General features: G+C 34.6%; 1 protein-coding gene across 3 annotated transcripts; it reads left to right on the forward strand.

The window, feature by feature from the left end:
- The first annotated feature begins 3,389 nt into the window (after positions 1-3,389).
- On the forward strand, positions 3,390-10,782 carry LOC148598846 (uncharacterized). 3 transcript variants are annotated; one of them, XM_088562421.1, is made up of 3 exons: positions 3,390-3,548; positions 4,687-4,899; positions 8,282-10,782. In XM_088562421.1, exons 1-3 carry the CDS (start codon positions 3,495-3,497, stop codon positions 9,569-9,571), a joined length of 1,557 nt encoding a protein of 518 aa, XP_088418547.1. In that variant the 5' UTR covers positions 3,390-3,494; the 3' UTR covers positions 9,572-10,782. The 3 variants fall into 3 exon arrangements, with proteins under 3 accessions (XP_088418547.1, XP_088418549.1, XP_088418550.1); XM_088562423.1 differs by having other exon boundaries at positions 3,393-3,548; positions 4,625-4,899; XM_088562424.1 differs by having other exon boundaries at positions 3,438-3,548; positions 4,628-4,899.
- The last annotated feature ends 2,947 nt before the right edge of the window (positions 10,783-13,729 follow it).

Below are 13,729 nucleotides of genomic sequence, written 5' to 3' on the forward strand. Positions count from 1 at the left end.
ATTAGGCTTCACATCACAAGAAGCAAAATGCACCTATAAAATGTACAGAAATGTTTTTCCTTTCAGAAACTGTTTAAATTTTTAAAATAAGATGAGAACTTTTTTCACAGCACTATGAGGAACAGGGGTAATTTCTGCGTAGGACTATTTTTGCGTACGTTCCAAATGCTCATTGGTTGAATTGGTGGTCTGTAACCTTAACGTGTTGTGAATGCAGTAAAACCTATCAAGTTCCGGCCGATTTTGTATGGACGATTTCCATCGAGTTTCTTCCTGAATGTTTATTGTCTGTTTAATGATTTTTACCAAAGTCGTTTGTCAGGAATAAAATTATCCTCAAGAAAACACTCCAGGATAGATAACATGTCGTATTTAAAAAGAATTTTTATTATATCATGTCATTGAGTTTTCATTAAAATCTCCAGTAAAAATCTGGCTTAAACGGATACAGAATAATTGTTTGTGAGTTGTATTGTGATTGGCTCTGCACAATCTACCAAATAAAAGTAATTTAAACTTGTCAATAAGTCCTTCGATTGACCACAATCCAATATTGCAGATACACGAATCTGTCGGTGATTGTCTATCAAAGCCAAGAATGAAACGAACAAAGTAACGCTGCATTTGTTCAAGCATCTGAATTTTGGTCCCAGAATGTATCATTAAAAAAGGCTTATCATAAAAGAAATATCGCTAATTCATGAATCGGTTGGTACAATATCATAAATTAGAACCATATCTTCTTTAAATACAGATAAAAAAATTTACGGCGATTCCAAAATTACTTTTGGCAATTATGGCAGTTGTGTATGGTTTTATCAAAAACAGCCTTGCTCCAAACTTAAGATGAGAAACGGTCCATACAACAATATTCTATGTTTATTTTTGTCTGTCTACAAAATTTAAAGCTGAAATTATTAAAAATAAGAAGTTCCTACAGTCGGCCATAACACAATAATAGAGTATATAGAGTATATGCATCATCATGCAGCCAAAAATCTCAGCTTTAAAATGGTACCAAAACGTTGCGGCAACACTAAGGGTTTTTAACAAAATGCAAAATATGTACCCCTACTCCACCGAAAAAAAAATTCGCTTAAATTGATATATTTTTACCATTTGACACTGGACTATACTTGATGACACCTATATATATATATTTAGTTTCGTGATATGTGATGTCTCAGGAAGATTGAAACGCTCGAACAATTGAGGCACAAAAATCTTGGCTTATTGACCCAGTTGGGCACAAAACTTATACTGAAAAAGAATCCAAGGATATTCTATGGCGACACATTGATCCGGTAATTGGAGGTATAAGGTACGTAAAAATCATCATGAAGTCGATGAGTTGGAGGGGCACGGAGGACACTTCCAGTACATGGACTAAGTGTATTATATTATTTTTCCTCATATCGATATGCTTAACATATTTTGGCACCGTCTATATTTCTCTTAAACCGAAAATGTGCCGTATTAGGCGGTTGAATATAATTTTGCTTGGTGCCTCCCTAAGGGGACAATCATTTGATTCTAGGGTGGGGGCATGGCTGATTTTCGAAATAAATATTCTGGTCCTGAAAAAGTTTAAAATAAATTTTCTGGCCTACACTTCCTAGAAATTAAATAAATATTCTGACCTCAGTTCTGGTACTTCATACAGTGAAATGGAATAACCCAAACAGCATTCCTACGTTGGTTCAACGGAGTCATTTACGCTGGGCCAACGTAGGGTGCCCAACGTTGTAAGTGCAAAGAGAGCCAACGGAGGCAAACAATAGTTTGGCCAACGTTGGTCCAACGTAATGCCAACATTGTCATTGACCCAAGGAATGTCCAATGTTGACCCAACATAAGACCAACGTTAACCCAACCAAGTGGACCGACGTTGGCATACTTGATGATATTATTTTTTTTTTAATAAATTGTTATGTCCCAGAGCACCGATGCTCTGCGCTCTTTAAAAGAAAGTGCTAGTTTCCACTTATATTTTCATATAAATTCTTTCCAGTTAATATAAAAAACCCTCAATCATCATCATTTAATCTTGTAAACTGAACGAGAGTAAAACTAATGGGTTTTTAATGTCCTTGACGACCTTGTCGGGTCTCGCAAGGGCGGTAATAGATTAAAACAAAGAAAATCTATTATAAAAAAAAAATTCGCTGATATCTTACACGCATTGGTATATTAGATATTGAAAATTTGCAAAATTTCGCATTTGATAGAAAAATGATAATGCTTGTCACTTTTATGTGTTTAAGTAGAATTTACATCTGCTAACTGACATCATGGAGGCAAATTACTCACACATGTAAACAATATTCATACACTTTTGTAGTAAATTACATATATGATTTTAAAGTACAAATTGTCAGCTTTATTTTGACTACTTTTAATCAGAATACACACAAATGCACTTACAATGCATAGGTCCAGGTTCAGTGTGTTTTTGGTACTACATAGGGGGAGTCGCAATTTGACCCGGAAGTGGTTAGTGAGGCCTTATCACAATTTAGATTTGGTTATACATTATTAAGTTCTAATTATTAAATGCGAATACTTGTTACATAAATATTAAACATGCACTTATAACAGAATTTGTGAAAAAATCCAACAAAACTTTTTTTTTAAAGTAAAATGATATATATTTGTTTGTGTTTCAACGTTGGGCCAATGTTGGCCCAAAGTAAAAACTCAGTTAAGATTAAATACAATATTTGCTTTCGTATGTCTGGATTTGCTTCCTGTGTTTTGCCAGTTGTTTAGACGTCATGTTTAACCATTGGCTATATAATTCTGATCCGCAAAATTTCGGAAATAAATATTCTGACCCCTCAAAATTTGCCAGCCCTCCCCTCAGAATCAAATGTTGTCCCCTAAACAAGTGCTCATGAACGTCGGATTCTTTTACCCCCCCCTTTTTTATATTAACCAGATGTTCCTATGCAAATGCTTAAACGGTGACAATCTTTTAATTCGAACAGTTTGTATTGATTAATTAAATGCACCTGATTCACATTAATTGTACAGGTTTACGATTTGCTTATTTGCAGTTTGTAGTAAACAAGATGAACTTGACTTTGACATTGACCTATTTAAAGGCTATACGAATTACTACTAGCTCCGCTCACTTTTAAGTATCCTTCCTGAATATATTTACTAAAAAATAGTAAGGAAACATATAATAGCCTTGTGTTCACCGTTTATGAAATGTTGTGGTCTGAACTACCTGACAAACGTGATGTATTTTCAAGGACGTGACAGTTGTCATGAAGAGCTTACGTTAATGTTGTTTACTATTTATTTATTCAGTTATAAATAGAAATAATTCTATATTTTTCCAGTATGTTACTATAATTAGTATTTTTAACCGGCGTTGTCCTTCTAAGCCAATCAGATTGCGAGAATGAATTATAAATAAAACACAAAAGTAAAACTCAGTAAATAATTTTGTGGGAAGTTGGAGTTAAAAGATATGCTAAAAATTACAAATGGTTGAAGCAAAGTTTGGATTAAGATTCGGAGGTTACAGCGTTTTTAACAAGGTAAGACATATATATAAAATTAAAATGTTGATGTATTATTTGAAGACTTACTGTTCATGCAGTCATCGACTAAAAAGGGGGGGGGTACTTGTTAGAAAACATGTTAGACCAGATTGTAATTACATGTATAACGAAGGAGTTTGGCTTCTCATATGCATAACGTAAAAACGAAATTTTACCGATATTAATTTTTCGAAAGTAAAAAAAAAAAAACTATATTTAAATCAAAATTGCGTGTATTTGCCCCCACAACAAGGGTAATATAAACGAAGCCACTTAAACCTCAACGAGTGTCAATATTAACAATAAGGTCCAGGTATGGTGCATATCTTATTGGGAGGAGCCATTATTAGGGGGGGGGGTGAACAACAAACGTTAATTTGGATTTCTTTTATGTCGGTGAATTTTTATAATATATTAATGCTACAAACCGAGCGGGTTACACTGGGCAACATAAAATTTCAAAAACTTCTATACGCAAAGACTAGTATACATGTTAACAAGTTGGAAATCTTAAAGCAAACAAGTGCATGGAAAAATAGGTTACGCAAAGATGGAAGACGGGATTGGATGTGACGGGATGCAGTATTAAACTTCTTCCATCCGTGTCATTTTGAACACGACAAGCTAATAAGCAAATTTATTTCATTGTGAAAGAGATACGTGTACGCTTTTTTTGGATGTTGAGTGACGTACATGAAATATTTTGTACACTGAATCACTATTGTTAAAAGGTCGGAGGACCGGCGAACCGCGCTTGTCCCCTTTTCTCTGCCACCGGTTTAAGAACGGTATGGTTGGATTAAGTGATAAGCCAGTGGTTCCCAAACTTCGTGGTAGTCATCACACCAACTGCCCTTCCAACCTGTGTTATAAATCAGCATCCGCGCTTGTATAGGTCCACAATCATTTCTTTTATCCAGACACAAGTGGAAGGCCATATACAATGAGGGTATTGTCAAGACTATGTTCCATTTCACACCGACCATCTGATAACTAAGATCGTATGCTACTAGCACTCCAACCCCCTAAAACAAAACAAAAACAGCTCTTACATACAATTTATTACTTTACAGTAGAAGTCATCTGGTGTGTGTTGAAGTTTTGAACTACACTAACCTTAGGCTTGACTTTCCAGGAGAATATTATGTCTGTAGTAGTCCCGAAGAAAACACAGCGTAAAAGACCGGGGAGAAAGCCGTTAAACTTGGACGCTAAAGTCAGGGTTGAGCGAAGTAGACAAAGCGCAAGAGAATGTAGGGCAAGGAAAAAGATCAGGTACCAATACCTAGAGGACCTTGTGAGATGTAAAGAGAGTGCCATATTTAAACTAAGAAGAGAATTTGAGGAGGTAAGCATGATAATAAGTAAATGTCAGTTTGTGCTATTAAGTGCTATATTCTGTAAGAATCAGGCAGTGGAATAAGGGTAAAATTAACACACATTTACATGTTCTTCGAGGTATAAATTAAATGATATAATCAAAGGGAGATAAATCATTTCCCCATACCATTCTACAGAAACTTTGAACTCGCTTCTATATCTGCATCCTCTGGCTCTTCTCAGGGAACTACCATTAAATTTTTTATGGGGGCTTGGATCAAATTAGAAATAAAAGGCAGTTTAAAATTTTTAAGAAATGAAAAGCCAGGACAGGTTATAAGAAAAAGCAGGATTTGTTATTGCCCCAACTTATTTTTTTTTGTTTATAATGAAAAAATCGGCGCTTATAACTCCAAAGAAAAAACGGCAGGGCCTAAAGGACTTGGGCCAACTTTTCCGGTATTTTGTCCATTGAAACGTACTAACAAGTAATTGATATAATTAGACATTTAAATACGTCACGAATCGATGATATATTTGGTTGATTGGGAAACATCTGGAAAATAGGTGTAACAACGTCAACTTAAAAAAAAATGAATTTTTATGTGATAAAATATGTTGAATCGATTATCGGAAGTAAAAAAATGGCATTTTAATAATATAATTTTAATTTCTAACATTAAAAAAATATTCCCGGGTCAGACTCAAACCAAAAACTTCGCTTGTTAACAAATGCAGTGAACGACTATTAATCCCATTAGGTACGGACACTACATTTTAATAATGGCCATAATAAGCTACACTACGTTTACTGTTTCAGTGTTTGATATTTTTAGCGATAAAGTCACTTTTTCACCTAAAAGCACATTACCAACCATCTTGTGCTTGTAGAAAACGTGTTTTTCTGCAATCATTCTACGCAAAAAATCATACACTGTGATGGTTGCAGATGTAATTCTATGTGATTTCCCCGACACAAAATGTTCTATTTTGACCGTCAAAAATACATTTTCAACGATTTCTGTCGCAAATTTTTTACTTTTCATCCATCCAAATTTTCACATAATTCAATGCATTTTTGGAATCAGTAAGTTTTTTTTTCTAAAGACTCCAATGACAATTTGGAACCTGTACACTTATCAAATTGGACCTACTTATGGAACCATAGAATCCTGGGGAAAATGGCCCAGGTCCTTTTTTCAAAATAAAATGGCAGAATCCTGTCCCCTTTCATTAAAAAATCAAATGGTTGCTCCCTTAGTCGAACAACTGTCAATTCGTCTACATTATATGTTCACGTTGTCAGATTCGTGCGTGATTCGTATCTTATATCATACACACTACTCAATACACAGACGATTGTTCCTGGATTTTGACGTACATGTAGTAGATATGCACGAGCCTCGTCGAGTAGAATACCCCGAGAAATTCGCTGTATATGATGTACCAAGTATAGGAATCAATCTCCATGTCGTATTTCTTTATCACGTAATATAAAGGTTCTGGATTCACATATGCCGATCAGAAAGTTGAGCTCACTTCTGGGACATTAGTGCCCTTACCTATTTCTCCTACATATTTTGCAAGGGGTCATCGTGGCGTCATTTCTTCGGGTACAAATACTTGTTCGAATCGAAAAAAAAACCCACCCGGATGCAAGTTTAGAGTGAAGGGCAAACTTTTTAATCAGAAATCGGAAGTAGCAATTAAATTCGATATGTCTTTGGATTGTTATGCATTCCGGGTCATGGTTTAAAATTTAAATTGCTGTTTTCCATGTCTGGTTTTGTCCCTGGATTACATTCTTTCGATCACCGCTAGAAACCTGGCTTGCATACCAGTCACTGACACGTCAACCATGGCGATGATCCGGGCCGGGCATGGAATGTTCAATCCCTCTTTTATTGGAAAATGTTGATATGAATGAGCAAATGATAGCTTGGAACACCCTTTTTGTCCCCCGCCTTTTGCGAAAGCGGTGGAGTATAGAATTCGGCCGTCCGTCCGTCCATCCGAAATTGATCCACCCTTCACTCAGTAAAATCGCCAACCTATGGTATGTTTTATTCGAATTCACGTTTCTAACTTAATTCCTCAACTACACAACATCCAATACTTACTGTACGTTTTTTTAAGGACAATGGTGAGTTCATAGGTCAAATAATGAGCACTCAATACGAATTCTTCAGTTATGCTTTCACACGCAAAAATTTTCCAACGCGAGTTAATGCGAATTAAAACAATGCGCATTATTGAATTCGCTTTGACTGTGTATACGTTTTAGATAATGTAAATTTAATGATTTGCATTCAAATGTCATGTGAACGGACGTTTTCATCAAAATTCAATGCAAATTAAATGTTTTAACGCGTGTGAACCAAAAGCGTATTCTGAAAATGCGGATTGATGCGAATTCAAAATACGTTTAAACGTTATCGACGTTTTCCAATGCAAATTACGTGTGAAATTAAAATTTAAAAAAATACAGTACAATAAACCAGTCACTATATACTTACTATCTTTTTTGCATTATTAGAACTAAGATTAAACCTTAAATTCCTTTTTTTTTCAAATAATTTCATTGAATAGACAAAGAACAAAAACAAGTAGATTCTTTTTCAGTTTTCTCCGATCTTGCAAAAAAAATTGATTGAATACATGAAATAAAGACGACTTACTTGAGTGAAAATATAAAACTATTTTAAAACTGAAGGTGTTGCGATTTTGAGTGTCTTGCCTCATTCTTTACAAGACTTGTACTTAAAAATCATTTTGTATATACTCTTCAACAGTGTTCATATAGGAACAAGCATTATATAGTTATATGCGTTTTCTTACATGTACCTGGTAAAATATACTTGAAGGTTCCCTTTGAAAACAAGATGATAAAAATAAAAACTGTTGGAATCATTTGCAAATTTATTATCATTGGGTGCCCACGGTTCAGGAAAACTTTTTTATAAATAGGCCTACATGTATAACTTAATCATGAGGCGAATCGTCTTGTCTCTAAAAATAGACCAAAATGGAGTTTTAAAAGATAGTGGTGTTGTATCGAAGTTTTCCATTATAAAGCACAGACTGTCTGGTTCTCCCGAGGAGAGGTCAATGCGGACCAGATGTTTTCCATATCATTAATACAAGAAAAATTTAGAAATTCATTATTTTCCATGAACAAAATGTGGGCCAGAATTCTTTTTTTCAGCCATTATTTTTTGGCCAAAATTATCACCAGAAATTTGTTTGTCGCCTACTAAATTTCGTCAAAATCAAGTGCTTTAATGAATACGAGTTGATTTAGTATGCGTTTATTCTGCTCATTTAACCCCTTCAAATTTTCGCCACTGCCATACTCTTAAACGGGTCAGAAACACCAACCGTTATTATTTATCATTTTATCTTTTTTCAAGATGCGAAAACTGTGCAAAGAATTCGACGAAGGAAAAAGGACGGGACTTCTGAAAATGGGAAACCTTTTTCGAATAGAAGTGGAGAACTCGAAATTTGTTGAATTGGACTGTAATAGTGAAACATCGAAAATAAAATCGAAAAAGTCCAGATTGAAAGATTCTAATGATAGACATATTAACAAAGTTATGAAACCTACAGAAGTTCAAACTCAATTTTCATCTAAATCAAAACTCTACTCTTTACTGACTGCTACAGGAACGCAGAGTTTACACAAGACATTAGATAGAACTAACAATGAGTGGATTATCAATCAAGAAAAACGTATATCACCAAGAGGAGTGCAAGGGGAGAATACTTCAGGTGATCTCAACACACTGGGGTTGAATCTTCTTGAGATGAAATTCCCATTCGAATCACAGCAAAGCTCATCCTCTGATCTTGCTGAATTGATGGAGACTGAATCTCAGATTGGTAATATAGATTTAAACTCATTATGTTTCTCTCTTCCTCAAAGTAAACAAAATTGCTCAAGTACGTGTAGCTCGAACTCTCCCGATTCAAGTAGGTCGGTGACGGCTCCAGCCACACCTACGACAGATCCAAGGTGTATCACGCCTTGTTCAGACGTTTCTATATCCACGGAAAGCGTGTCTGATGATAACTCCGCTATTGTGAATTATATTCTAGAATTACAAGGCAAAGCAGATTGTAGACCTCCAAATTCTGTTGAGAGTGTTTCATCACATAGTTCACAAGGAAGCTGTAACCAGCATGTCGGAGGTAAAACTGTTGAAGAATGTTTACAATATTTATTAGATATTCCAGAAGAGAACTCACTCGCCGACCGAACAAATGATTCTGTTGGATTTAACCAATCAAATGCATATTGTGAGCAGAGTATAGATAGTACACAAGGAAACGTTACTATTGTGCGTAATAATGACGTAATATCAAATGGCAGTGATGTAAATTCAAATGGGAATAACACAGAGTCAAAAAACTTGCCCTGCAATGTTTACGGGGCTAACTCTGATGTATCAATGGAAGTAGATAGTATCAACCCTAATGTGTGTACTCCGACAGAGAATATGACAGATGTTGTTGTCGGATTACTGAAGGTTGATAAGAGGGAGAAGAAACCATGTTTATCACGATCTATCAGCGCCATAGAATGCATCCCTAAAGATACAATATATTGTACAAAGCGATCGAACAGTTCATCAGACTCCACGTCAACACAAGAAAAATGTCCTTTCTTAACATTTATACTGACAAACGAGGATGTTTGACGATGGCGGCCATCTTAGTTCGTTTCAAACTTGGACAACTGTTTCATCAAAACTTTTAGTGATATTTAACAATGTCACGGTATTCAAATACGGCTAGATACTGAGTTCATTATAAATGGTCAGTAAGACATGGTAAATTTGAATTCTAAAGGGATTCTGAAGACATTTATCAATGTTTTAACATATACATGTCAACATTTTTATTTTAACATCGTCTCCTACACGGACTGTACATAAAGGACGGGGATAAAAACTAAATAAATAGCAGCATACAATTCTATAATTTCGTCAGATTAAGAACTAAATTGTGAATAGTCGTGCTACATCAATATCATATTGAAATGTTCTTTAAAGTTTAGTTCCGTCTGCTTTTTTATTGGTTTGAGTAAAGCTGGTGAAGGATTAGTTGATTTTTCAACATCATATTAATTAACAACTTGTAAATCATTCCATCACGATGGAACTGTGTCTAAACGGCTCAAGATAACGTCTTTCTTTATACCGTAGTATATTGAATGTAGTACGGTAGTTCGCTTCTTTCGTTCCTAAATGACATAAGGTAGTGTCCCTTCTATGGCAGCTGTAAATGGCAGTTTAGTGTTTTATTTCAAAGGGAGACATTTCAAATTAAATTTGACTTCATATGAATTCTTCTGATACTATTTTTTATTGTGAACATTATTTTAATTTCACATGGACTGTGCTCAGATGTGAAATTCGCATGAACAGAAGGAAAAGGTGAATATTTCAATCCGGAACACCTTATAGAATCCTTTTTGAATTTCGACGTTACAAGTACAGTTTTCACAGTCCATCATTTTTATGGAACATTTCCACCTCATGGAAGGCTCATCACTTAAATGTGACAAAGCATGTGATCTACTGTGTGTGTTTTACGATTGTTTATTGTTTCTTTTCATTTGATATTGCGTGACTGTAATTAGGGCATTACTGTGTAAATTTAAAAAATGTGATAATCACAGTCGAAGAAATGGACACTTTTCTGTCACAAAAATCAACGCATCAGATTAGGTGGTGCAAAAAATGTTCATTACCATTTTAAAATTTTATTTTTTTATATAAAGTACACGTGTATTATACATTTATTCGGTGCTTTCATTAATATTCTTGCTTGTCGTATATTTCATGATACTAAAATATCATTCTTGTACATGTATTGCTAATAATAACAGTAAATCATTTTTTACCGACCTCTTGTATCTATTTACGCCTGTTTTGTACGCATGCATATAGAGATTTCGCTTCTCACATAATTGTTTTGAAATTATTTTTGAGACTCTTAATAGACTTTAGCTGACATTACAGGAGCAGTAAGGATACTTTTGCCCAATGTCCATATGGCACTGAAAAAATATACGTGGAATAACAAATTATCGGACGAACTCACAGGCCGATTCCTAGACTAAGTCATGACTGATCATGATTTACATTTTAAAGCAAGAAAAGGCGTGTGAAAATGCACCAGCTTATTACCTAAATAAAAAACATTTAAATAGTTTCAGAGTTTCAATATGTCTTCCCACAAGTGTAAAACCTCTGAAAGCTTCGACAAGTAATAAAACTTACGGTAACAGAACGATAACACTTCTTCAGATAAATCTAAAAAATAAAGATGGCGTGTACCATAGCCTGATAGTGATACATGTAGTAAAAAAGCCTTGTCGTCATCTAGAAGAAATTATGCTAAAATAAACGATAGCAGCAACTACAAAACACACAAATGCAAGAACTCATGCTTAGTGTGATTGTTCAAAGATGAACTACTGGTCGGTTATGTCAAAAACGCGATAACCTTAAAAAAAAACAATTTTAACTCGGTAAATAACAATTTCCTCGCTTAACACAAAGATATTTAACGCAATAAAATTTGCCATGTCAAGCTAAATTTCGAACCCGTAAGTGAAATATTAAATTTATCACGTTAAAATTCAAGTGTTACTGGCCATATGCATAACGTAACGCGTAAAATTTTTATCATTGCCTGATAGAATTGAATTGATATTCAACCTGTTAAAAATGGGTTTAACCCATAAAAACACGTTAACATTAACGCGGTAAATTTAGTTATAAGGTGTAGTCATAAATTCGGTTTTAACGCGTTAAAACAAGTATGCTTTTTTTTGGTTGTGTAAATCAAGCAAGTTAACGCGTAAACTATTATGACACATTTGGTCACTTCACATTGCAACTTTAGACGAAAATTTTACCCCTTAAAACGAAATAAAAACGAAATTAGACATTTGTAACAGTCATACCGTTAAGATAATATTTAACATTTAACACCATTAAAAGCGTTAACATTTAACCATTATTTTATATATTTTTTTATCCCGTGCAGGTCCGGGAGTTCAAAGAATAGGCCTGCAGCAGCGCTAAGCTTGTCGTAAAAGGCGACTAAATAGTGCTCAGATCCCACAGAGCAACTGGGATGTGTGCCCCAGGTGGTGGAATGGGGTACCCCTGGCGTGTTACATGCTGGGGTTGTCAGGCTATAATACGGAAAACCTGACCGCAAACCATAGTGGTGCACCGTTTTGGGAAAGATGCCACGTTCCTCGCACGTTAAAGAACCCTACTGTGGTATTCTCCCGGAGTAAGAACCATAGGGCTCCGCCACATGAGGCTAAATTGCCCGACCCTACCCACCTCTCCCAATTTCCAGTGGCAATCAAAATTTGTCGACCGCATTGTCCTTGTGTCCCATCCCTTTTTCATTTCATCATCCTTTCATGTTCATCGTCTGAATATAGCTGAAATATTGCTGCTCGGACGTTAAACCCCAAAAAACAAACATCGATTTTTTGACATAAAAACATTTGTGATTAACATTTTATTTATGTTCACCAAACATTAAATATCACAGACTAGCTTACAGAAAAAAATATCTTATAAACAATCAGACTGATACATAGATGAATAGTTCTTTCCAATGATGTGGCATTTTATCTACTTCTGAATGAATCAATATGTGTGAAAGGCACTGGTCTTCGTCTTGTATTGTTTTAAAGTAAACCTTTAATTTTCAGATTTTTTTTTTTAAAAACAGACAAGGCTTTCAATCTATCTTTTACTAATGTATTTCTATAAAGAAACTTTTGAGAAAAAATTTTTCGTGAATTTAAGAAAAAAAAAGCGGAGACTTTGGAACACCAAAACTATTGAACTAGAAATAGATGTCTCTGCTTTAACTATTACTTTGAGATAATAAAATCGGCGGTTTCTGAAGCATCAATTTTCATTAAAATACAGTTTTTAATGTCATAGTTTGATATTTACCATGAACTTTGGATGGAAATTTTAATCATTAAAAAAAATAGGAAAGCCAAAAGAAAGTACACTTTATTATATATCCCCATGTTATGACCAGCTCAGGAATATGCAATACAAGGCAGGTACTTAATGTGATATGCGGTATTCAGTGGCAGAACCTGGGTTGGGGGTACCCCTCCTTTTTATTGGAAAATGTGTCATTTTCATGTGTAAAATTGACAAAAAAAATGGTAAATAATGTCATAGCACCCCCATTTTTAGGAACCCCAGCTGGCACTCCTCATTCTCAAAGTGCCTGGATCTGCCCCTGATAATGATACAGTGATATGTGGTTGATTGTTGTGGATTATTTAGCCTTTTTGTTATGATGTTGAAATTAATAAAGGGAGCTGATATATTGTGACATTCAACTTTCACTCATTATGAAATCTATAATTCTACATCTCTTTCAATGATTGCCTTCATCAATAGGGGTTCAAATTAAATTTTAAGTAGCACTCCACATAAGAATCATGTAAAATGTAATTCATGGTTGGAAAGCCTACATATTTTTATTTTTGATATTTTGTTTAAAATGTCATAGTAAACAGAAGGTTACATAGGCTTTTCATATAACCCTTTTCCATAGGAGATAAAAATTATATAGAATGTACAGTAGAATTCAAAATTAAGGGAGATAACTCATAAACAGGATCATTAAGATCCATTGAATGGTTTAAGTAGAAAAGCTGTTATAAGTTCACATAAAGCTAGATTATTTCCTTTTTCAAACAATAAGAATTATTGACCAAGCTTGAAATGTACATCTACAGATAATGTCTATATTTCATATGAAGCTTCATCAAACAAAATCTGGTTAAGGACTCT

The sequence above is a fragment of the Perna viridis genome, chromosome 14, assembly GCF_037379345.1.
Source record: "Perna viridis isolate PV_CMFRI_1.1 ecotype Kerala chromosome 14, ASM3737934v1, whole genome shotgun sequence".
NCBI lineage: Eukaryota > Metazoa > Mollusca > Bivalvia > Mytilida > Mytilidae > Perna > Perna viridis.

Bases quoted from the DNA above. Each gene is read 5' to 3' on its own strand.
- LOC148598846 (XM_088562421.1), top strand. From the start codon at position 3,495: ATGGTTGAAGCAAAGTTTGGATTAAGATTCGGAGGTTACAGCGTTTTT. The intron at 3,549-4,686 runs GTAAGACATATA...TTGACTTTCCAG, and splicing joins GTTACAGCGTTTTTAACAAG to GAGAATATTATGTCTGTAGT. The intron at 4,900-8,281 runs GTAAGCATGATA...TCTTTTTTCAAG, and splicing joins TAAGAAGAGAATTTGAGGAG to ATGCGAAAACTGTGCAAAGA.